Genomic DNA, 24,132 nt, shown 5'->3' on the forward strand with positions numbered 1-24,132 from the left:
GAACTTGATCGGCATGGATGAGTTAGACTGAAGGGTCTGCTTCTGTGTTGTATGACTCTACGACTCTATGACACTTGTTTGGATTCTTATTTTGTAAGGACACTTGTGACTGCATTGCAAAAACTGAACATGGGGTTGCCATATGTACAAAAATACAATAAAGGTGTTCTGATTAACGTTGAACATCATTGGTATGCAACTTATACTTATCTGACTGGTTAAATTGGGCAACATAATGCAACAATAAACTCTAAAACTTGGATTTCAAGACTGGGGGTGCAGCAAAGTTGAAATTGGTTATGGCTACCAGGATGAGAATATGGTGGTTAATGGCCTGTTTCAATACAACGAAAATGACTATTTATTGTGTGTTATGCTGATATAGCTATAATTCCCCAAAAGAACTGAGCAAAAGTTTGCTAAAAGCATATAAATCAACATCATGGCCTTTTTTCAACTCCAAGGCATAACTTGGTCGCAGCAAAATATGACATGACATCAGCTATGAGAAGAAGAATTAAGTTAATTGAACAGACAAAGAGAATTACTTTAATTACAAGGTTAAGCCATTATGCTGTTGAACAGATGAACACTGGTACAGAACATGATTTAACATACAGCTCGAGATCTAATATCCATGAAACATCATGGGAATAGGGACAAAGGCATAAAATTCCCAATTACTCTTGAATCCTTGTTCAAGTTGCTTATGTGCACAAACAAATTCAGAAAAATGAAAGCAATTCTTGAAAAGATGAATGTAATTTGGCGAGCTCGATATATACATGTGTATGTCCAGATTACAGGTATGACTCCTATAGTCAACTATTACTCAAAATCCCTGCTGAGCATGGGTTGTGCAAAATACATTTGGATCCAAACACAGTAGACATAACCACAAAGCACTAAGTTTTCCCTGAATCAGCACATGAAAAAGAATTGGCATTTCGACTATCATTTCCATTTTATCAACTAATCTAATCCATTACCCAATTTATCACAGAGTATCCTCTTTGTTCTTTGCTCCATTCTTTACCTCTGTTTGTTTAAAATTGGTTACAGTTCTAATTTTTTCCAGTTCTGACAAAAAGGCATCAACAGTAAAGATCAATTTTCTCTCGTCATAAGCTGCTTAACCTGTGTGAGTATTTCTAGCATTTGTTTTTCTTTCACTTGTGTTGTACTGAGAATGTGTATAGGGTATAACCAAGCAGGGAAACAGTTGAGTTCTGAGCTTTGTGAAACAAGAGGTTCGGCTGAGCATGACTCAGATCAGGTAAGTACTTACAGTTAACAATTGGGGTGTTGGAGGCAAGGGTAATGGGTTAACAAGGTGGAAAAGTAGTCATTATGTTGAGACATTTCACAATATTGGAAGAATTTGGTACGCAAGGTCAGCTAAGAAGGGGAAAATTATCCATTGTATGAAACCTGTTCACAAGGTTAAGAACATCCATTGTATAACAGTAAAGGGCTTGGTCTCTGTTATTGATACTCATTCATTGTTACGGCGTGTTGCCTTATCTGGATGCTCCTCACTGTAAAATGACTATATAGTTCAGTGAGAAGCTGCTGTCCAGAAAAGACCATGAACTCATGTCCCTGTGCACATGGGTGATTGTTTTCTCTCCTTCCAGGGCGCCTGGAATAAAGATGAAGGAGATAAAACTATTGTTTTGACTGAGGGGGGGGGCGGAAAGAGACAACGGGATGACAATATTTCCACACCTCAAACAAAATTCTGTATATAATTAATTATTTTCAAAAGCACTCACTTATCTAAGCAAATAGTCTGAACACACAAAAGGCAGAAGGTTTAGTATTCTGTTAGTGGCACTGACCGAGGGAGAAATGCTGATCGTTTCTCAACACTTTTTAAAATAGTGACCTTGAAATCTTTGATCGCCATCTGAACATTAAAATGAGAATTTCATTTATATTTCAAATGAAAGTAGCAGCCACAACATGCAGCATTCAGTACTTCTTTCATGTCACACCCAAAATAACTCAGAATCTATAAAGTCCAGGAGGCAAGTGCAATACAAACTAAACAAAATGACCTGATATAGAACATTATATAACATTGTTCAAATCCTTACAAAACAGATATATCTAACTCAAAAAAATCCTTTGTACAATGCTTTCAGTTTTTTCTTGCTATTTTGCTCAGAATTGCTTTGTCATGAACGACTTCTGCACAGATGTCTTTATTTTGGAGTCACAGGTATAAACGTATATGGGATTGGAGGGTTTCAGCTATATGGAGAGGTTGAATAGACTGAGGCCTTTTTCCCTGGAGCATTGGAGGCTGAGGGGAGACCTTATAGAGATGTTATAAAATCAGGAGGGGCATTGATAGGATGGAGAGCCATGGTCTTTTTCTCAGGGTAGGGGAATCCAAAACTTAGAGGGCATAGGTTTAAAGAGAGAGGGGAAAGATTTAAAAGGGATCTGGGGGGTAGCTTTTTTCACTCAGAGTGGTGCTTGAATGGAACAAGCTACCTGAGGTGGTGGTGGAGGAGATGGCTACAATCACAATGTTTAAATGGCATCTGGATGGCTACATGAATCGCAAGGGTTTAGAGGGATATGGAGCAATGCTGGCAAATGAGACTAGATAATTGTAGCATATCTGGTCAGCATAGATGAGTTAGACCAAAGGGTGTGTATCTATGCTGTATAACTCTATGATTCTATAACTGAAAAACTCCAACTTCCTTCAAAATATTAAAGTAGTCATAATGAAATATTGTTAAGCATTTATTTTCAAAGCAAAAAATAGGGATGGTGCAGGAAATTTTCTCCAAATAACTGACTGAAAGGCATATGTAAATTTCTATTTAAAAAAACTGCCATGTGCTGGGAGTGGTCAGTCACTTCTTGAACCACTGTGGTCTACAGTGTTCCCATGTGCCTGCTGCCCTTGGCCTTTTCTTGCAATGCCTCTTGTAGGTGGTATGTTGCCTTGCAATGCCTCTGGTAGCGAGAATCAATCACATCAGCCAGCCACTTTTAATGTGAGCAGCTTATATTTATACAGCAACTATGATGTGATAAAATTCCCCAAGGTGCTTCACAGGAGCGTTATAAAGCAAAGCTGTTATGTCAGTTAATACAAGTTGATGCAAGTAAGGACATGAGCAATAAAGTTTTGGATGATCTCATATTTTGAGAAGGTAGAAGGTAGAGACCAGTCAGAAGTTTGTTAAAAGTGTCAAGTCTAGAGGTAACAAAGAAACAAATGAGGCAAAGTGAACAGGGACAATATCAGTGAGGTTACGGAAGTGGCAATATCAGCTAATATGGTCAGAACTATATCCATGGGTCAAATAAGACACAGGAGTTGCTATCAGGTTTAGTTAGTCTCAGATGGTTGCCAGGGAAAAGGATGGAGCCTGCAACAATGACTGAAAGAACTGATAACTTTTCCCATTTCATAAACATGAAGTCGACAAGATAGACACTGCAGAGCAGAAGAAATTGCAATGTGAAATGACCTTTCCAAAAAAAATATAGCCTGAAAGGTTGGTCTTGCCTCCTCACCCATGGAGTTTAACAGTAAATAATAGTAACTGGCAATAGTTCTAATGTTGAAATGATACAACAGCTTCCAGGAAACAAAGCAGCACTTATTACAAGGTTGGATAGCTGCCAAGATCATTATCCCAAATGTCAGATAGCGCAACCTTCCTGCTCTGCCAATTCAATCCCATAAGTGGCCAATTAATGCTCAATTAAGGGCTTCATCCTATGACTGCCATTAACCAAAGTCTTGTTTTTTCCCTTCTAGGAATGTTTCTTGGTTATGTGAGGTATACTTCACTTTGAATTCATGTGGAAACAAGGATGAAAGAACAAGTTGATATTATAAGATGTAATCAACAAAATACAGCACAATTTTTCATACTGGACTTATTGCTAAATCCTCTGTATATCTTTCATATTGCCTGTTGTCACCTGCTCCACAAGCAGCTGGGTACTTGAACACAAGACATTAGTATTAAATAATGGAATAAATCAAGAATTTTATAGGGCCTGACAGAAGCGGAGACATGATGGGTAGAGTGATGTAATTGGTCAAAAATGAAAACTTCAGATTCCTGATGGCCAGTTCCGATGTTGGGAACTCAGCTACATAAGTGAAAACAATGACTGCACATGCCGGAAATCAGAGTTTAGATTAGGGTGGTGCTGGAAAAGCACAGCAGGTCAGGCAGCATCAGAGGAGCAGTAAAACTGACGTTTCGGGCAAAAGCCCTTCATCAGGGATACAGGCAGAGAGACTGAAGGGTGGAGAGATAAATGAGAGGAGGGTGGGGGTGGGGGAAAAGTAGCATAGAGTACAATAGGTGAGTGGGGGAGGGGATGAAGGTGATAGGTCAGGGGGAGGGTGAAATGGATAGGTGGAAAAGAAGATAGGCAGGTAGGACAAGTCATGGGGACAGTGCTGAGCTGGAAGTTTGGAACTGAGGTGAGGTGGGGAAAGGGGAAATGAGGAAACTGTTGAAGTCCACATTGATGCCCTGGGGTTGAAGTGTTCCGAGGTGGAAGATGAGGCGTTCTTCCTCCAGGCATCTGGTGGTGAGGGAGCGGCGGTGAAGGAGGCCCAGGACCTCCATGTCCTCGGCAGAGTGGGAGGGGGAGTTGAAATGTTGGGCCACGGGGCGGTGTGGTTGATTGGTGCGGGTGTCCCGGAGATGTTCCCTAAAGCGTTCTGCTAGGAGGCGCCCAGTCTCCCCAATGTAGAGGTGACCGCATCGGGAGCAACGGATCCAATAAATGATATTGGTATCGGAATCCTAGTAGCACACAAACCCACCAACACTCTCAAACAAAAACTAACAAACTTAAAAGACCCAGTACAACCCATGGACAAAACCAACGTCATCTACAAAATTCCATGCAAGGACTGTCACAAACATTACGTAGAACAAACAGGAAGTAAGTTAGCCACTAGGATACACGAACACCAGCTAGCCACAAAAAGACACCACCCTCTCTCCCTCATAGCCCTACACACGGATGAAAAAAACCACCATTTCGACTGGGACAACACCTCTATCCTGGGACAGGCTAAGCAAAGACATGCCAGAGAATTCCTAGAGGCCTGGCACTCCAACCACAACGCCACAAACAAACACATAGATCTAGATACCATCTATCAACCCCTCAGAAAACGAAGAGGAAATGACATCATCACAAACCCCAGGAACCCCATCCAGGACAAAAAAAAATAGAAAGCAGGAGATGACAGCTTCGTTTCACTTGGAGGTCGCCACTGATGATGTTACCTAGCCAGGTAATGAAACATCTGGATATCAAACCTACAGCTCAGTGAGCAAACCTACACCCTAAACCTCAACCTGAGCTACAAACCTTCACAAACCTTGCAAAAAATGCTTATATGATGGCCATTGAGCAGTTTGGAAGGTTCTGTAGTGCACACGACATAGGGCATTACACAACAGCTATGGTCTGCTGTGCACTGAATAATACACCCAAGTAATGTGAAGAACTGTCACAACAGGAAGAGCAGAAGGAGTAGCACTCCTCTGCACACTGCAATGAATGGGATGATGAGCCTTCACCGGGTTACAGAGTATATTAGTTTAGATTACTTTAGATTAGATTACTTACAGTGTGGAAACAGGCCCTTCGGCCCAACAAGTCCACACCGACCCGCCGAAGCGCAACCCACCCATACCCCGATATTTACCCCTTACCTAACACTACGGGCAATTTAGCATGACCAATTCACCTGACCTGCACATCTTTGGGCTGTGGGAGGAAACTGGAGCACCCGGAGGAAACCCACGCAGACACGGGGAGAACGTGCAAACTCCACACAGTCAGTCGCCTGAGGCGGGAATTAAACCCGTGTCTCTGGTGCTGTGAGGCAGCAGGGCTAACCACCGTGCCACCCACGGTAATGGAGAAAAATACATGGGATACCAGGGACAGCCTAATGTAAACCAGACTACCCCCTCCCAAAGCCCACCCCCAAACACTGGACCATAACTGCCAGAACTCCACTGCCTGCTAGGTATATAGAACAATATCGCCAGCTTGCCACTGGGCACCGATTTCACCAATTGAAAGCTTCTGCCATATTTCAGCCGAAATGTTCATCATCATTGTGACTTCAGCCCTATGAGAAAGGAGATATTGCTCAATCTGCCTGTGGGGAATGAGGATCAAGTATCAGCAGGAGTCACTGATTATAGTAGCCTCAGGTTAAGGTATGAGCGAGACCAAAGAACAATCCAGCGTGGAAATAACTAATGTGGCAAGAACACTTTCAGTACTGCAGAAAGAGATCTGACTAAGGGTAAACTGGAATCAAAAAGGTCAGATTGCGAATCTATGATAGAACCCTGGGCTACATTGAATGATGATGATTTGGGGACAGGCCCATGAAAAGGCAAGGTATAACAACTAAAAGCAGAGTTCCTCATAGATTCCCGACAATGTGGAAACAGGACATTCAACTTACTGAGTCCACAGTGACCCTCCAAACAGCATCCCACCCTGACCCACCCCTCTACCTTATTCTTGTAACCGTGCATATCCCATGGCTGATCCACTTAGCCTGTACATCCCTGGACTCTCCAGGCAATTTGACATGGCCAATCGACCACACCTGCACATCTTCGGGCTGCGGGAGGAAACTGGAGGAAACCCATGCAGACACAGGGAGAATGTGTAAACTCCACACAGATAGTTGCCCAAGGGTTGAATCAAACCCAGGTCCATGGTGCTGTGAGACAGCAGTGCTAACCACTGAGCCATCATGCCACCCTATCTTTCCTGGATGACAAAAAGTTCATAATGCATGACAAAGCAGAAAATAGGTGTTTATGACAGATTCACCATGTTAGAATGTATACATGAAGAACCAGGCTAAATATAGAAAGTTCAATGGGGAAGTGAAAAAGGAAATAAAAGAAAATTTGAGGAGGAAGAGTCAGCTAAACTAAAACGGAACCCAAACATCTTCTACTGGAATATAAATAGCAAATCTCAGGGGGAGGAGAGGGACGAGCCCAACTGGGGATCAAAGGATAGCAGATCTATTCATAGAGACAGACAGAGGTATTCATTAACAAGTACATATTTGTCTTTACCAGGAAGAAGATATTGTTCAAGTCATAATGAAAATGAGAAGTCAAAAACAAAATGTTGTGAGAGGAAGCATTAGGAAGGCTGGCCATAAAGGTGATCAGTTACCAGGATCAAACAGGAATGTTAGGGAAATGAGTGAGAAAATTGTACGGAAACTCACCACAATTTTCTAAAGTGGTGCCTGAGGATTGGAAAACTGTAAACATTACATCCTTGTTCAAATTAATGTTAAGCCCAGCAACCACACAGTTTAACCTTCGTGGTGGGAAGATTTCAAAACAATTATTCAGGACAAAATTTACAGCTACTTAGACAAATGTGATTAAAATAAGGAAAGCCAGTTTAAAGTAAATCATATGAAAAGACAAAAGTGTAAAATATAAGTAGTAAAAGCAAATCATCTCTAATAAACTAGATTAAGCTTTTCAATGAAGTGACAGAGAAGATTGATGAGGGTAATACAACTGATAAGTGCATGGATTTCCAAAAGGTCTTTGATTAAATCTCATGCAACAGACCTGCCAAAATGGATCCTACAGCAAATAATAAGTGACAGTGATGTCCAGGATATGAAGTTGATTGAATGACTGCAAATGGAGTAGCAATCATTGGTTGCTTTTAGACTAGAGGGGTTTATATACTTGCATGGTCTATACACATGATATATAAAAACCCTAACAATTGGACTTACATAGAGTGCAATCTGCCCATGTCACAAAACCTGGTTGTTTATTGTGAACTGTGAGGAGGGCAAAAACAGGACAGTTGTTGGAAAGGTTAGACAAACAGCAGCTGAGAGATTTAATTCAAAGTGTGAAGTTTTTCATTATGGTAGTCAGGTGCAATGTGAACTAAAATGAGTGCAGGAACAAACCTGAAAATGGTGTATGTGTACAAACTGTAGAAGGTGACAGGATAAGTTAAGAAAGTGGTTCAAATGACTGTACTCTGGGTTTCATAGATACATAAAGGTACTAAACACAAAAAAGCAAGGAAATTAAGATGAACCATTATGAAACACTAGTTTGGCCTCAAATAGAATACTGTGTGCAGTTATAGGCACCATTCTTTAAGAAGATTATGAGACTTTATGATGATGTATCTGCTTTTTTATTGTCCAGGAAAGAAAATCTTCAGACCTGTAGATAAATTGGAGATGCTAGGTTTTTCTCTTCAGATATACAGTTGAGATTGATTGAGATGTTGACACCCCTTAGGGACTGAAGAGTCTAGGCAGAAGAAAGAGTTTCCAATGCCAGAAGGGCTGAGTACATGAAGATAGAGGTGACCATTAAAAAGGACCATTGGTGACATTAGAAGAAATCTTTAAATCCAGTGAATGATTAGGATCGAGAATACACTGTCAGAGTATGTGTGTTCTGGGGGGAGACAAGTAGAGATTTTCAAAAGAGAATTAAATAAGCACCTGAGGATAAACAAATCTTAATGTCCTAGAAGAAAGGGCATAGGAGTGCAATGAGATAACTTGAGAGAAGCAGATTGGACACAGCAGATAAAATAGGCAACTTCTTCGCTATAAACATTAAGTCATTGTAAGGATCCATTTTATTGGTTCCTAATCAATACATTACTAAAAGTTTATTTCTGAAACTTACCACAGTTTTATAGATTCTAAACTAAAGTTGGTGACAACGTCAGATATTTAGAGAATAACTTATTTCCTCAATAAAAGCACAATTCCAAAGGCCCATTTTTAGCTAATTAGGGAGGAAATCAACCTATATGTGAGCAGTTTTTTTGAAGAGTTGAAATTCACTCCCTCCTGTCTTTTCATGACCTGTTTACAGCAGTAAATCAGCTGCTAGAGGAGTTGCCAAGTTAGACACTGTTCACAGCAACCCTGTCCCAAAATTAGCACAAAACAAGCTGAAAAAGAAGTACAATTGAATTTTATTTATAAAAATAATAACGCTTCATGGAGATATAAGTTGAGTTTAGTCACAACTCACAGAGTTAGCACGCTCAAAATCAAGCCCCACTATTCCTGAAGTCACCACAAAAGTTAAAACTTTTAAAGAAATACATAAAATCCCCAGACTATGTGTTTTGCTTTCAGACCCAGGTTGAAAGAAAGCATGGGCCAGGCTTCTGTACTTAACAATAAATCACAATTTATTACAGGTAAACAGCTGAACAATTAAACCAAATTAAGTAAACTCTATGAATTGGGGCTCTTGTGAAGCATTTGGAGTCTCCCTACCCCTGCACCAGGGGACTTGGGTTCAAGTCCCAACTTCTCTGAAAAGTTTTACATACACACCACAAATATACACCCCCCCACACACACACAGGGGAAGCAGAGGCCAAACTGGAGAATCAGTTCCATAGTCCTTGTCCATCAGGTCTGTTGGGTTGATTCTTGCTGATCCAAAGCCTCCCCCTTCACCTTCTGAATGTTTCCACTGGTTTGAAAGAGGTAAAGGGTGGTTGGTTCACTTATGAAATGTCTCTGATGTATCCAATTCAAGTCATAACTTGCAGCCTCTGCTGAGGGAAAGATAACCTGATTTTCAACTGAGTCTTGCTGGTTTCTCTTCTGACATAGCTCTCCATCTTGCTCACAGCTAAAGCTATTCAACCATACAAGGCAGACAGAGGACCTTGCTCATTGATGATGCCCACACCAATCAACTTCCCTTGGCTTCAATTCCTCTGCGCATTGCCAGAACCCATAGCTACACAAAGAGGGTTCACAATAGATATCAAATTCCTTGCTTTCAAACATGCAACCATCCCTGCAAATTCCTAATTTTCAGCTTTCTCAGTCTCAAGCTGAATACTAACTTCTACCATGTTATGACCACTACTTCCCTCGGGATCTACTACTTGGAGGTCATACATTAAACCTGCTTCATTGCACATTATCAGAGCAAAGGTAGCCTGCTGCCTGGTTGCGTACATGACATACTGCTCCTAATGTACTCCATGAATTTGTTGTCATAGTTACCTTTTCCAATCTGATTAACCCAACCAACTTGAAGTTTAAAATCACCTATAATTATCGCTCTATTCTTTTTACATGCTCCTATTATTTGTTGATATATAGCCTTTCCCACAGAGTCATTATCACTTGGAGTTCTGTACACTATTACTATCAATGATTTCCTTCCCTTGCTGTATTTTACTTCTGTCTAATGGACTTTACGTCATCTGAGTCAAGATCATTTCTCACAACTGCCCTTATTCTAAGGAACAGAGCGGCCCCACCATCTTTTCTATCCCTCCTATGTTTCCGAAAGTCAAATATCTTTGAATATCAAGTTCTTAGTTTTGATCTCTTTGTAACCATGTTTTCATAATGGCTACTAGATCAGATTCATTTCCCTCAATTTTCACCATCAATTCAATTTCTTTATTCTGAATGTTTCATACATAAAGATACAAAATGCCCTACTGTTGAATTTCCCTACAATTTTATGATTCCTTAGTACAATATGAATTTACACACAGGTATAAGACATCACCTGGCCTGACAGCTCTAATTTATTTACTGAGTTCTTAATATTTTCATTTAAATTTCCTACTAGTCTTTTAGTTCGCAATTTGTAAATATTTCTTCCTTTTCAGATCGAAGGTTAATTGACCTGTAATGGATAGTCAAATTAGCAGCTATTACCAACCAATGAACTTGCAGGTTTCTTGTGATCTCATTCTTTGGTTTAAGCTGGGTCTGAATTCTGGACTTCAATTTATCCTTACCATCTATGAAAAGACAAGGAAAAAGAACCTCATTCACTCTGCACCAAATTCCCATGCTGTTCCAAAGTCCCTGAACTATGCTCCCTTGGGGTGTGATCTCTCCTTCCTGACTACCTACATGGCTTCTCTCCTCCAATCATCCAGTCATTCCACTTTTTCCTCAAGCTATCCCTGAGGTCTTCTTTAGAGGGATATCCAAATGGTTCAATTAGGCTAAATAAAATGAAAGGGTTCAGAAAAGATTTACAACGATGTTGCCAGGGTTGGAGGACTTCAGCTATAGAGAGAGGCTGAATAGGCTAGGGCTTTTTTCCCTGGAGCGTCGGAGACTGAGGGGTGACCTTAAGAGGTTTATAAAATCATGAGGGGCATGGATGGGATAAACAGACAAGGTCTTTTCCCTGGGTGGGTGAGTCCAGAACTAGAGGGCATAGGTTTAGGGTGAGATGGGAAAGATATAAAAGAGACCAAAGGGGCAACGTTTTCATGCAGAGGTGATACATGTATGCAATGAGCTGCCAGGGGAAGTGGTGGAGGCTGGTACAATTGCAACATTTAAAAGGCATCTGGATGGGTATATGAATAGGAAGGGTTTGGAGGGATATGGGCCAGGTGCTGGCAAGTAGAACTAGATTGGTTTGGAATATTGGTCAGCATGGACAAGTTGGGCCGAAGAGTCTGTTTCCGTGCTGTACATTTCTATGATTCTAAATTGCCAGGAATCATAGAAATGTCCCTCTTTAATGATCTAACCTTGGCAATAAAATTATTGACAAAGTGCAATACAATACAGACGAAAAGACATTTTGTATTTATCTAATCCTCCTGATTGGAACTCCAGACATTCCTCTATTGTAATTTTAAGCCTCTTTCATTCATCCTTTCGCATGAAATGACTACAGAACAACCTCAGTTATCCGAACATCAATTATCCAAATTTCGGATTATCCAAACAAGATCTCTAGATCCTGAAATTTGAGATTGGAACCTGGACTCCGTCAATACCTGCAGCAACTCTCTTTCCAAGACAGACTGTCCACCAGTGAACTCAGCAACTTTACTCCTGCTCTGCCTCGAGTCAGTTATTTTCTTTCCTTCTGCTTCTCATTTTAAAATATAAAATGATTGTGATAAATTTCTCAGTAGAGGATCTGGTTGTCTAGCTCCTGTGACGGGTTTCCGGGAGGGGGTTGGAACAGTTGTGTGAGGACCCAGAGGTAGACAGTGTTGCACTGGCTTTGTGCCTCAGCCCTGGCACCGTTTGTGTGAGGCCACAGTTTCCAGCTGACTGCAATGGAGGAAGCACAGGGCTGGTGGTTGCTAAGGGGAGAGGCCCGAAGGAGAAAAAGCAAAAGGAGAGGAGAGGAGAAGGTGGCCTTGGAGTCAGGTTGAAAGGCTGAAGGCACCAGCTCGGTGCACACCTGAAGGAGGTCTTCCCAGCCACTGAATCATCTCGGTCTGGTGCAAATGTTTAAATATTAAATTAATTCAACCTCCTGTTCATGTTAACTTGATTTAAGATAGTTACCTGATTCTGATCAGATATCCAAAAATTTGACTATCTGAACAAAATACTCCCCGCCCGTGTCGTTCAGGTAATCGAGGTTGCCCTGCACCCCTTTTGGAAATTGCTGTTTCAAGATGCCCTTCTCTAGAATGGCACCAATGGCTCAAGCGTTATTCCATCAGACATGTACAGTTGTGAATCTACTACTTTCACGGTAAATTGGCTTCACCTAAACTCTGTTTTCTCCATTTTGCTCACTGCTTGACTGCTTGGCATGTTGAAATTCATGGGCGTTTCATTCATGCTCCCACGTATAGTGCGGATGTGGAGGCTTTGGAGAAGGTGCAAAAAAGGTTTACTGGGACATTGCTTAGATTGGAGTGTATTAGCTATAAAGGAGAGATTAGACAAACTTGGATTGTTTTCACTAGACAGCTAGAAGCTCAGGGGCAGCTTGATAGAAGTATATAAAATTATGAAGGGCACGGTGGATAATTGGAGTCTTTTTCCCAGTGTGGAAATGTCAAATATTAGGCACAGATGCAGTGGGCCGAAGGGCCTGTTCCTGTGCTGTACTGTTCGATGTTGTAACTCAGGCCAATTTCACTCATTTGTCAATGTACAATAAACTGCTCATATGCAATAAATCTGCCAAATTCTGCCAAGAGACTTCTGTATCTTGGTCCTCTATCACAGTACAAAATTGCTCCTCTTCATAATCCTGGTATATCCTAATGTTTTTTTTTGTTGCTTCTTGCAAAGAATAGATTTGGAGAGATCCACAAGAAACAGAATTTACTCTGGCAGTTTTTACTGGCGTAATTTGAAACCTCATTTTGAAACCATGACCACATGGTTGATTTTCTTTCAGTTGCACATTTGTTCTTAGGCATCTTCCCAAGCTCTGTAAAGCTTCTTCCAATCCCTAACATTCAACAATATTTTGAATTCTCCAGCTGCTGCACCATCTCAGTGAGTTGAAGTTTGAACTGGCCTGCATATTTGCTGCTCTTTTTTTGATGTTGTATCACTACACTGGAAGAGAGCAGTGGAATGCAGCATGTGCCAGTCAGGCAGGAACCTTGACAGGACATAGATGTACATAGACAGGAGGATAGAACAGCCACCTTTGGATGCTGTGCTATTCTATCATTCTACAAGTGTGTAGGTTTGTATCAGGGCAAGTTCTGACTTTACTAGCCAGTTGCTGATATGTTCAGAGTGTGGACATTTTGACCAAAGACATATGTTGAATTGTACATAAGATTGACACTGCCTCTCACATCTAACAAGTAGTAGCCACAGTGGTAACATCACTAGGTTCACAATCCAGCAAATCCCAGGTTAACAGTCTGAAGATACAGATTCAAGTTAGCTCAGACCAAGCCCAGATGCACTGCTACATTTCTGTATCTTGATAAGGATCACATTAGAGATTAATCCTGCTTTGATTTATCTTTGTCCCACCACATTAGGAAAAGGTGCAGGTTTTCAAAGCCCAATCTGGCGATCTGTTTGGAATCAACGAACCCTGGGTTTAATTTTGAAAACACAGCTGTCTCTCAGCATTCAACTTTGGGAAAAGTGTCAATTCATTGAATAATTTTTCAAAGCAGATCTTGAAGCATAAATGAATATTGAGCAGTGGTTATCCATAAGTACGTTTTGCATCCTTGAAAATATATACTTCCAATAGATCTCACATAATTGATGAATATTAGTTAGCAGGTGTATATGTTGCTCTTATTCAATAGGGAGTATGGATAAATAATGTAAATTTTAAAATAACCATTCTTAAAAATAAATATCAAATGTTATTATATTGCAAGTGACTCAGCTACTGATTGCTTTAAAAAAGAAACAAATTTAACCAAAATGATGATGTACACAACAGCTGATGCCTGGTCACAATTTTACCACAGAACAACGTTATTAAACAAAGTTTTCCAGACGCCAAAAAAACAACCTTTGTTACACTAAAAACCATTCATCAGATGTGAACACTGCTGGCCAGGCTAACATTTATTGACCATCTCTAATTGTCCCCTGAAAAGGTGGCGGTGAGTTGCTTTGTTGAACTGTGCAGTCCTTAGGGTGTAGATACACAACAGAGCTGCAGGACTTTGACACAGCAACAGTGAAGAAATGGTGATTTCCCTCTCTGTCAACGTGGTGTGGATTATTCAAGCATACAATCCAAAAGGTTCTTAAATTTGGATCCATTTTGTGCTGAGCTCTTAATTGCAGGAGCAGTTGGAAGCATTCCCTCCACTCAACCTGGAGATAGTGCTCCCTAATGTGGTGGGACAAAGATAAATCAAAGCAGGATTAATCTCTAATGTGATCCTTATCAAGATACAGAAATGTAGCAGTGCATCTGGGGTTGGTCCGAGCTAACAGTGGTTTGCTCATTGGTTCTGGTCCCAGCTAATAGTGAGGTATGGGGGGGCCAGGTGATTTCATGGAATCATACTTCAACCACTAATAGGAGACAAAGGCAGCAGTAGGACATGCCAAGACCACCTGCAGTGTGTGAATAGAGGATGTGCTCCTCTCCACAGAGGACATTTCTTGCTCATGGTTTGAGAGAGATGCCACCAGACCAAGGTAAGCTAGGAACGTGGAATATCTCTGCAATATGTGAAAGGATCTGATTGAAAGGAAATAAAGTCAGCCTATATCAGGATTTAGATTTGTGGAGCAGAAGAAAAGAAAGGATAACTCTAGCTCACTTACTGCTTAATAGTTGCTGTTATTCAAACTAAACTAGGACACGAGACAGTACTTATGAAAACAACTAAAGGACAGAGTTCAAATGTGTATATTTCATAAAGAATGGATATTTATTCTTTGTTACATAAAGTTTTTCTGGAAGTCATAACCACTTATCTCCATGAGCGATATATTACATGAAAATGTAATACATGGCATTCCACAACAAGAGAAACAAAACAATGCTTGTGGGTAACAGGAATTTACTCTGACGACTGCCTGTTGGATAAAGGCCTGAGCAACAATAATCATGGCTATTAAAGTAATCATGCCTGGGTGTTGATGAGGATCAGATATAATCAGTTATGTATGACAGCAGTGCAGCTCCAGTGACAGTAGATAATAGTCAAAAGTCATTAACATTTTTAGCTTACGTTACATTCACTGATCAGAATGAAATAATGCCATTTTACGCCATTCAGATTAGAGAATCCATTTTTGTGATCAATAAATTATTAGTACACTCATTTCTTCCATGGTAGAATAGGCCAGAGGGGTTGAATGACCTATTTCTGTTTGCATGTTCCAAAGGATATGGTGACAATAACCAATGGGAACTCAGAAGATAGTAAAACCCTGGTTGATGACATTTATTTTGAAAGGTGATTGTACAAGTTGAGGACACAGGTAGGCAGAAAGGGAACTTAGATGTTTAGTACAATTAGTAAAGTTTCACCATTGGACTGAAGGCTGGGGGCAGCATGAGCAGAGTTAAAACAACATAAACACCACACCACCAAATCAAGTATAGGTCTGAAAATGAAAATGAAGAAGTTGTTGCATTATGCCAAAAGGACATCAACCAAAATAAAACACATAACTGCAGATGCTGAAGAATGAAAAGCTTAACCAAGGTCAGCAAGGATGAAATCGAGCAATGCAGGATGAAATATGTACAGTGGCTTTCTGAAAAGAGTTTAAGTTGAAAGTAAAAACCTTGATGAGGCCAGTACTTGGCCACATGGATGTAGTGAGGTCGATCATCATGTAATAGAGTCAGAGTCATAGAGATGTACAGCATGGAAACAGACCCTTCGGTCCAACCCGTCCATGCCGACCAGATATCCCAACTTAATCTAGTCTCACCTGCCAGCAACCGGCCCATATCCCTCCAAACCCTTCCTATTCATATACCCTTACAAATGCCTCTTAAATGCTGCAATTGTACCAGCCTCCACCACTTCCTCTGGCAGCTCTTTCCATACATGTACCACTCTGTGTGTGAAAAAGTTGCCCCTTAGGTCTCTTTTATATCTTTCCCCTCTCACCATAAATTTATGCCCTCTAATTCTGGACTCCCCGATCCCAGGGAAAAGACTTTGCCTATTTACCCTATCCATGCCCCTCATAATTTCATAAACCTCTATAAGGTCACCCCTCAGCCTCCGATGCTCCCGGGAAAACAGCCCCAGCCTGTTCAGCCTATAGCTCAAATTCTCCAAACCTAGCAACATCCTTGTAAATCTTTTCTGAATCCTTTCAAGTTTCACAACATCTTTCCAATAGGAAGGAGACCAGAACTGCACGCAATATTCCAACAGTGGCCTAACCAATGTCCTGTACAGCCGCAACATGACCTCCCAGGTCCTGTACTCAATACTCTGACCTATAAAGGAAAGCATACCAAACGCCTTCTTCACTATCCTATCTACCTGCGACTCCACTTTCAAGGAGCTATGAACCTGCACTCCAAGATCTTTTTGTTCAGCAACACTCCCTAGGACCTTACCATTAAGTGTATAAGTCCTGCTAAGATTTGCTTTCCCAAAATGTAGCACCTCACATTTATCAAAATTAAACTCCATCTGCCACTTCTCAGCCCATTGACCCATCTGGTCAAGATCCTGTTGTAATCGGAGGTAACCTTCTTCGCTGTCCACTACACCTTCAATTTTGGTGTCATCTGCAAACTTACTAACTGTATCTCTTATGCTCGCATCCAAATCATTTATGTAATTGACAAAAAGTAGAGGGCCCAGCACCGATCCTTGGGGCACTCCACTGGTCACAGGCCTCCAGTCTGAAAAACAACCCTCCATCACCACCTTTGAGCCAGTTCTGTATCCAAGTGGCCAGTTCTCCCTGTATTCCGTGAGATCTAACCTTGCTAATCAGTCTCCCATGTGAAACCTTGTCGAATGCCTTACTGAAGTACTGGAATCAAGTGTACTCCATGGATTCCAAGTTTGCCAAGAAGTCCATACTATTTGCAAATGCCTGAATCAATTCCCAGGAAAGACAGCAACAGAGTCAGTTTATGACTGGCACAATTTCTGGTAGCAGTCAAAACAGAATTATTTGATTCACAGCAATTATAAGTACAAGTGTGGAAAATCTTGTTAAAATTTGCTTCTAGGCATTGAAATAATTTTCTAAAACATTTATAAGCACCCTGATGTCAGACTTTCAAGAGAATCAACTTCAAACTTGTCTGTTGAAAGAAATTCGAACTAGCAAACCTTAAAAGAACAATTTGCACTGATACAGTGGCTTTTAATTCAGGTACCCACCTATCATTCAACCTATTTCCTAGTCATGTTCAATAATTTGCCCTAAATTCCATAGGCTTCTACCTTAGGTAACAATCTCTTATATGGGACTTTACCAAATGCCTTACCTAGACAGTGATGGGAATCTGGAATGCAGTGTCTAGTAGGGTAGGAGCAGCGGGAAACCTCACTATCTTTGAAAAGGACGTGAATGAGCAGTTGAAATGTCATAACATTGGAGTCAGATGCATTAGTGTAGATGGATTGGTGCAGTCTCAATGGGCTGTAGGCCTCTTCTGTGCTGTATGACTCAATGTAACAGACGTCCTACATGACAAGAATTGACACAGAGTAAAGAATCATTAGGAGTTATTAATGACAGAGTTAGAAGTTTTCAGAACAGCATTAAGAGAGGGGAAGCAAGAAATAATTGGGAACAGAATTCTGGAACTGCAGGCAAGAGTGCAGGCAGAAGAAACAACAGCCAACAATAGCAAAGAGAATGGGAAAGCACATGTCAGTCTTGCTGCGGTACTATTTTTTCCTGAATCCAGGAATTGAACTAAGATGGACTTTGTCTTAATTTTTACAATTTTTTTGTTTATCAATGTCTTTCATCATGAATATAGGCACTGTAGTATGATGACTTAAACATTTTTCATTTTTTTGTAATAAATGCAAGTGATAATAAATGCCTATTCTTTTTAGCACTGCGGCCTGTCTGTGTGGAGTTTGCACGTTCTCCCTGTGTCTGCGTGGATTTCCTCCGGGTGCTCCGGTTTCCTCCCACAGTCCAAAAATGTGCAGGTCAGGTGAATTGGCCATGCTAAATTGCCCGTAGTGTTAGGTGAAGGGGTAAATGTAGGGGAATGGGTCTGGGTGGGTTGCTCTTCGGAGGGTCAGTGTGGACTTGTTGGGCCAAAGGGCCTGTTTCCACACTAAGTAATCTAATCCAACCATGATGAAATGCAAAAATAAAGGCAGTCTTGTGCTTGCAGCAGGTTGAGCATCAATGCCCCATTATGTAAGAATTTTTAAATTATTTTAAAATTTAAATTATAAATTACCACCTTCAAGACAAAAGTCTGCCACACACCAAAATCTTGTGGCACCCAATTGACATTGTTTAAAGATGACTTGCATTAGTAAGTTTTGTGCAGTGGAGGCAGTTGAAATCAGCAGTTTTCTGTGTTTCATTCTGTACAAGAGTCGGAAGCAGGAGAATGCAGCTCACATGGAGACTCAGGACCAGCAAGTATAAGTCTGTGAAGGGGAAAGGAATATGGATACAGATTGGAGTGTGGAACAGTGCAAGAGGGATGCAAGATAGAACAGAAGATGTGGTCAGGGGCCTGGAGGAGTGACGTGGAAACAGCTGTCCTGGATATAGTGGGAAATGTGCTGTGAGCAGACAAGGTAAAGAAAAAGCTGGAGCCTAAGGACAGTGTCAGTACTATCTACATTTGCGAATCTCTTGGTGTTAGCTGAGTCCACCTAACACATTTCAATTACTTAGACAGACAGCATTTGTGGATAATCTCCTTTACAGTGTGCAGAAGGGAGGCCAATGAGATTGCAAGATCAGTCAAAGTACACAGGATGGAAAGTACAACACTGGACACTAATATGAGCATTGAATAAAAGTGAATGCAATGTCATTTCTTCCACAATAATGCCCCTCCATCCTCTGTAACCATTGATGTATGCCAATCACAAGGTGCACCTGTACACTTAACAGTTAACTATTATAGCTAAATTCTGTATCTTACAATCTTATTCTCCACAATCACTTGATGAAGGAGCAGTGCTCCAAAAGCTAGTGCTTCCAAATAAACCTGTTGGGCTATAACCTGGTGTTGTGTGATTTCTAACTTAAGTGTGTGTGTACGTTTGATGGGGTATGTGTGAAAAGATGCATGTGTGGGTATGAGTGCGGGGGGGTATATGTGTGTGCATATGAGAGAGAACTTGTGTAAGACGGAGAGTCTGTGTGTGTATGTGTGTGTGTGTGTATCATGCAGTAGAGTCACCTAAAGTGTGACATGAACCCAAGGTCTCGGTTGAGACCATTCCCATGGGATAAACAACAACACAGAGTGGCCGAGCAGAGGCTGATAGCAAAGTTCAGTACCCATGTGAATGGCCTCAACCGAGACCGTGGGTTCATTTCACACTACAGGTGACCCCACTGCGTGATACACTCTCACTCTCTCTCACATACTCACGTGCACACTCAACCTGTCGCTCCTACATGTGCACACATTTGAGGTGAATTGGTTTCTGCAGAATTATATTTTATTTTGCTCAAAAACTGCATGAATCGGTGTAAAACTGAAAAACTATAATGAGGGTTTGTCAGTCTGACACAGTGTTGGGACACAGACAGACTTCATACCTATTGTTGAAAAAGCTGAGTTATCTTGAGAATGTAATTAATAAGAAGTTCTGGGATTGACAAATCAAAGAACAGAAACCAGCATATCCCAATATAAAAGGTGGAAGTTTTAATCTAAGATTGTTTAGTGTATCATACCTCCATGACACTCCATTCCTTTGGCTATAAACTATGTGAGCATAATCTTAACCTTCACAACCACCTGATGAAGGAGCAGCACTCCAAAAACTAGCGCTTCCAAATAAATCTGGTGTTGTGTGATTTTTAACTATTTAACTAAGCTAGTCTCAACAAATAACAATCATGCAGGTATGAATCAAATGATGCCAACATAATGTGAAATATTTATAAGATTCATTTTATTTGTAGGAAACAGCTATGCCACCTGTCTGCTCTCAAGAATTATGTTAATGTCAAAGTGGTTTGGGCAGGAAAATTGTGGCCATGAGGTAGAACCTCCATGTTTGAAAGACAGGGTCTTTGATTGCACACCCATGACAGGAGCATTGTCAGCTGACAGTGGATTTCACCATTGGAAACCTTTTATCACCATGGAATTATAGATGTCTCACACGCATGCCTTTAATACTTTAAATTTTAACTATAATCATGTGGGAAATTGGGGAAGGGAGTGAGGGGGAGGGGGACCACTCCAGATCTGCTGTGGAGAACGGCATGCTACTGACAAAATTCCACATATTTGATGATTGAAAGTAACCCAGGGCTGCAGAAATGTAACAGAACATGAAAGTAACTTGAAAATAAAATAATACCACAACTTATATCCATGCTTACCACTAAAGGTTTTCCAACTATTGATTGCTGAAATACTAAAAATACTTATCGTAATTAAAGATGTCAAGATCTTGAATCCAACATTCTACTTGTTAATTAAGAGAGAAACAGCTACAGGATCCAAACCTCAAGTGTAAAACCTTCCTGTTGCTCCCACAGCTGACTGACTGCCTGCTATCTGATTTGGAATTTTCTGTTTTAGATAAATGCATGTCTTGTCCTGATTCCAAAGCCCCACAACCTATCACACTGAGGAAATTGGCCCTAGACAACACAATAAAGTCTTCTAGTTTGACAAATTAGTCACTCAAATGACATAAAAGTGTGGCTTTAAAAGACTTATTATATATTGCACTTTGTATGACCATCAGACGTCACAAAGTGCCTTTAACTGTTGTCACTATCGTAATGTAGGAGACCTTTAAACATATGAAACACTTCTAAAAATAGTTTACATACTCTGCCTACCCCCAAAGCTTTGGACACTACCCAAATTAACTAACTGGAAGAAGTACTAGAATACACTATAACGCAGTGTTAAAAATAGCATTTCTGAAGTTTAAAAATCAGTGGGATGGATGGTTGGAGGCATTTTGCGCAATCCACCTTCAAAAAGAAAAGGAGTAGGGAAAGTACAACTGATTAGATTACTTACAGTGTGGAAACAGGCCCTTCGGCCCAACCAGTCCACACCGACCCGCCGAAGCGCAACCCACCCATTCCCCTACATTTACCCCTTTACCTAACACTACAGGCAATTCACCTGACCTGCACATTTTTGGACTGTGGGGGGAAACCGGAGCACCCGGAGGAAACCCACACAGACACTGGGAGAATGTGCAAACTCCACACAGTCAGTCGCCTGAGTCGGGAACTGAACCCGGGTCTCTGGCGCTGTGAGGCAGCAGTGCTAACCACTGTGCCACAGTGCCGCCCATGCTCCCTTTCCTTCTATGATGTTTGCAGTTAGTGTAATTACAGTATTTAAAGAGTCAGAGCTTGAAAGACTAACACAAAACCACCTGATAAACCAGTTGCAGTGATTGTAACAAGGTCAGTCAGGTGGACGTCATTGAATAGAGTTCGGAAGAAGGGTCACTCAACCCAAAACATTAACGCTGATGTCTCTCTATGGATGCTGCCAGATCTGCTGAGCTTTTCCAGCAATTTCTGTTTTTGTCTCATAGAATATGAGTTCACTAATCGTGGCTGTTAACCTGGTCCAATTAGGGAGCCCTGGCTGACAGATACAAACAGGGGTGTCAGAGGTTCTGTTCACCCTGAGAGCTGGCTCTGGTCTAACTTCCACGCAGAAACGAAAAGTGAAATGGTGGTCAGATGCCAATCTCTGTGGATTTCTTTCACCGGTCAACCACCTGGAGCATGAACTCTAGTTCTTCCATGTATGCTGCCCTGACACTTAATTCTGGGTCCCAGCTTCCACAGTACGTTCTTAAAAGAAAAATACTTTTGGAGAGCCTTCGCTTCAGTACAAAAACTGTAGCGTGTTCTTCTTTTTTTTTCCCCACGCTAACGCCCTCAGACCTTTTTTCTTCTTTTGCACTAGTCAAAATCCATAGGCCCATTTTCTGGAGCGATTCTCCCGAACTAGAGTTGAAAGACATCGCAAAGAAATCGCAGGTTTACCTGAAGGCAGTAAGAGAATGGTGCGCCTCCGGCTGGCGTACGGGGAGCAGTGCACCTGCACGACCCATTGTACAGGACGCGAGAAACTACCAGCAACGTGGGCGCCTGGGATCCTTCACCCGAACCTACCTCAACAAAGTAAAATCCAAGCCAAGAAAAGCTGAACAGAAAACACAGACATGTTTGAAACCCCTGTTAATTCCCCCACCACCGCCAGTCCCGCACAAGGAATTTGCCCTGTCATACAATTTCAATTACCAGTTTTCAAACAAAAAAATGTAGCTATCCAGGGCTAATGCAAAACGCCACTTATGGTTCATAGTAATAGAAGTTGTTACGGTCCTCCCCTACCTCGATGGGGCTTGAAGGCGCCTCTTCTCCACTCACTCGAAGCTACGAACTCCAGGTAAGCTGCCCAAACTCCAAGCCCCACAATCACTACAAACATCAGCACGTTGAAATGTTTCCGAATCTTCTTGACAGGAAAGAGGAACATAATCCTATGCATACTCGACATTAAATAAATAATCTGTATAAATTAATCACGCTCTCCCTGCTGCCTTTGTTCCCTTACTGTACGGGCGGCAGAGGCGCTGCTTGGCTCAACCCCTAGCTCCAACTCATTGTAACAAAGTGACGGTCCGCATGGGGAGAGAGAGGGAGGGACAGACACAGCAGCTCCCCCCACCCCCTCCTTCCCCACTCAGACTCCCTGCACCTCTCCCTGCCGCCTCTGCATCCACACGGTGCAATATTTCCTTTCGAAAGGCAGGGGTTTTCAGAGACAGTATTCTCGAACCTCTAACACCACCCTCTATTAGACCGACGTCCTTCACTCCTTCCCTCAGCCTGAAGGGGGATGGGGGTATTAGACAGCACTGCCTTCATTGTACAGCGCCAAAATTTAAAAAGGCAATGCTCAATAATCCGGCTTAAAGCACTTTTAATTAACATCGAGCCAATCTGTTCAGAGAAAATCACCCGTTTACCACATTAACTCTCCCAAATTCACACCCCAGACGTTTTGACTGTTTTCTTGTTTCAAACAACTATCATTATTTATCAATACTAATATTTTAGTTGCAATATACCTCGAAATCGAAAGTAATTGTTACGTTGAACTATTTCCTTGTCTGTTTTTTTTATATGATCCATCGTTCTGACATAATTGGAGTTGTATGTACTACCCCTCTCCCTACTTTATACCAAATTACTCCGACATAAGTTCCGTGATTCAAATATTCACAGTGGTCTGGGGAATTGAATATAAAAAGTGTGCAACATTGTATTTGTATCTACATATCAGGAATCCTGAGTTAATATAAATACCATAAAATTACAAAGTTATGATTAGTTACGATCCTGTGTTGGCTGCGGGGGGAGCGAGGATGTTGGCTGAAAATGTGTTGCTGGAAAAGCGCAGCAGGTCAGGCAGCATCCAAGGAGCAGGAGAATCGACCTTTCGGGCATAAGCCCTTCTTCAGGAATGAGGAAAGTGTGTCCAGCAGGCTAAGATAAAAGGTAGGGAGGAGGGACTTGGGGGAGGGGCTTTGGAGATGCCATAGGTGGAAGGAGGTCAAGGTGAGGGTGATAGGCCGGAGTGGGGTGGGGGCGGAGAGGTCAGGAAGAAGATTGCAGATTAGGAAGGTGGTGCTGAGTTCGAGGGATTTGACTGAGACAAGGTG

General features: G+C 41.4%; 1 protein-coding gene across 2 annotated transcripts in view; it reads right to left on the reverse strand.

Moving 5' to 3' along the window:
* b4galnt3b (beta-1,4-N-acetyl-galactosaminyl transferase 3b) overlaps positions 1 to 23,259 on the reverse strand; it is a 199,931-nt gene extending 176,672 nt beyond the window's left edge. For both annotated transcript variants that reach the window (XM_072552183.1, XM_072552184.1), the window contains exon 1: positions 22,799 to 23,259. In XM_072552183.1, the coding sequence (XP_072408284.1) occupies positions 22,799 to 22,964 (166 nt within the window). In that variant the 5' untranslated portion in view covers positions 22,965 to 23,259. The remainder of the gene's footprint in view (positions 1 to 22,798) is intronic.
* Positions 23,260 to 24,132: the final 873 nt, after the last annotated feature.

This window comes from Chiloscyllium punctatum, chromosome 32 (genome assembly GCF_047496795.1).
Source record: "Chiloscyllium punctatum isolate Juve2018m chromosome 32, sChiPun1.3, whole genome shotgun sequence".
Classification (NCBI taxonomy): domain Eukaryota; kingdom Metazoa; phylum Chordata; class Chondrichthyes; order Orectolobiformes; family Hemiscylliidae; genus Chiloscyllium; species Chiloscyllium punctatum.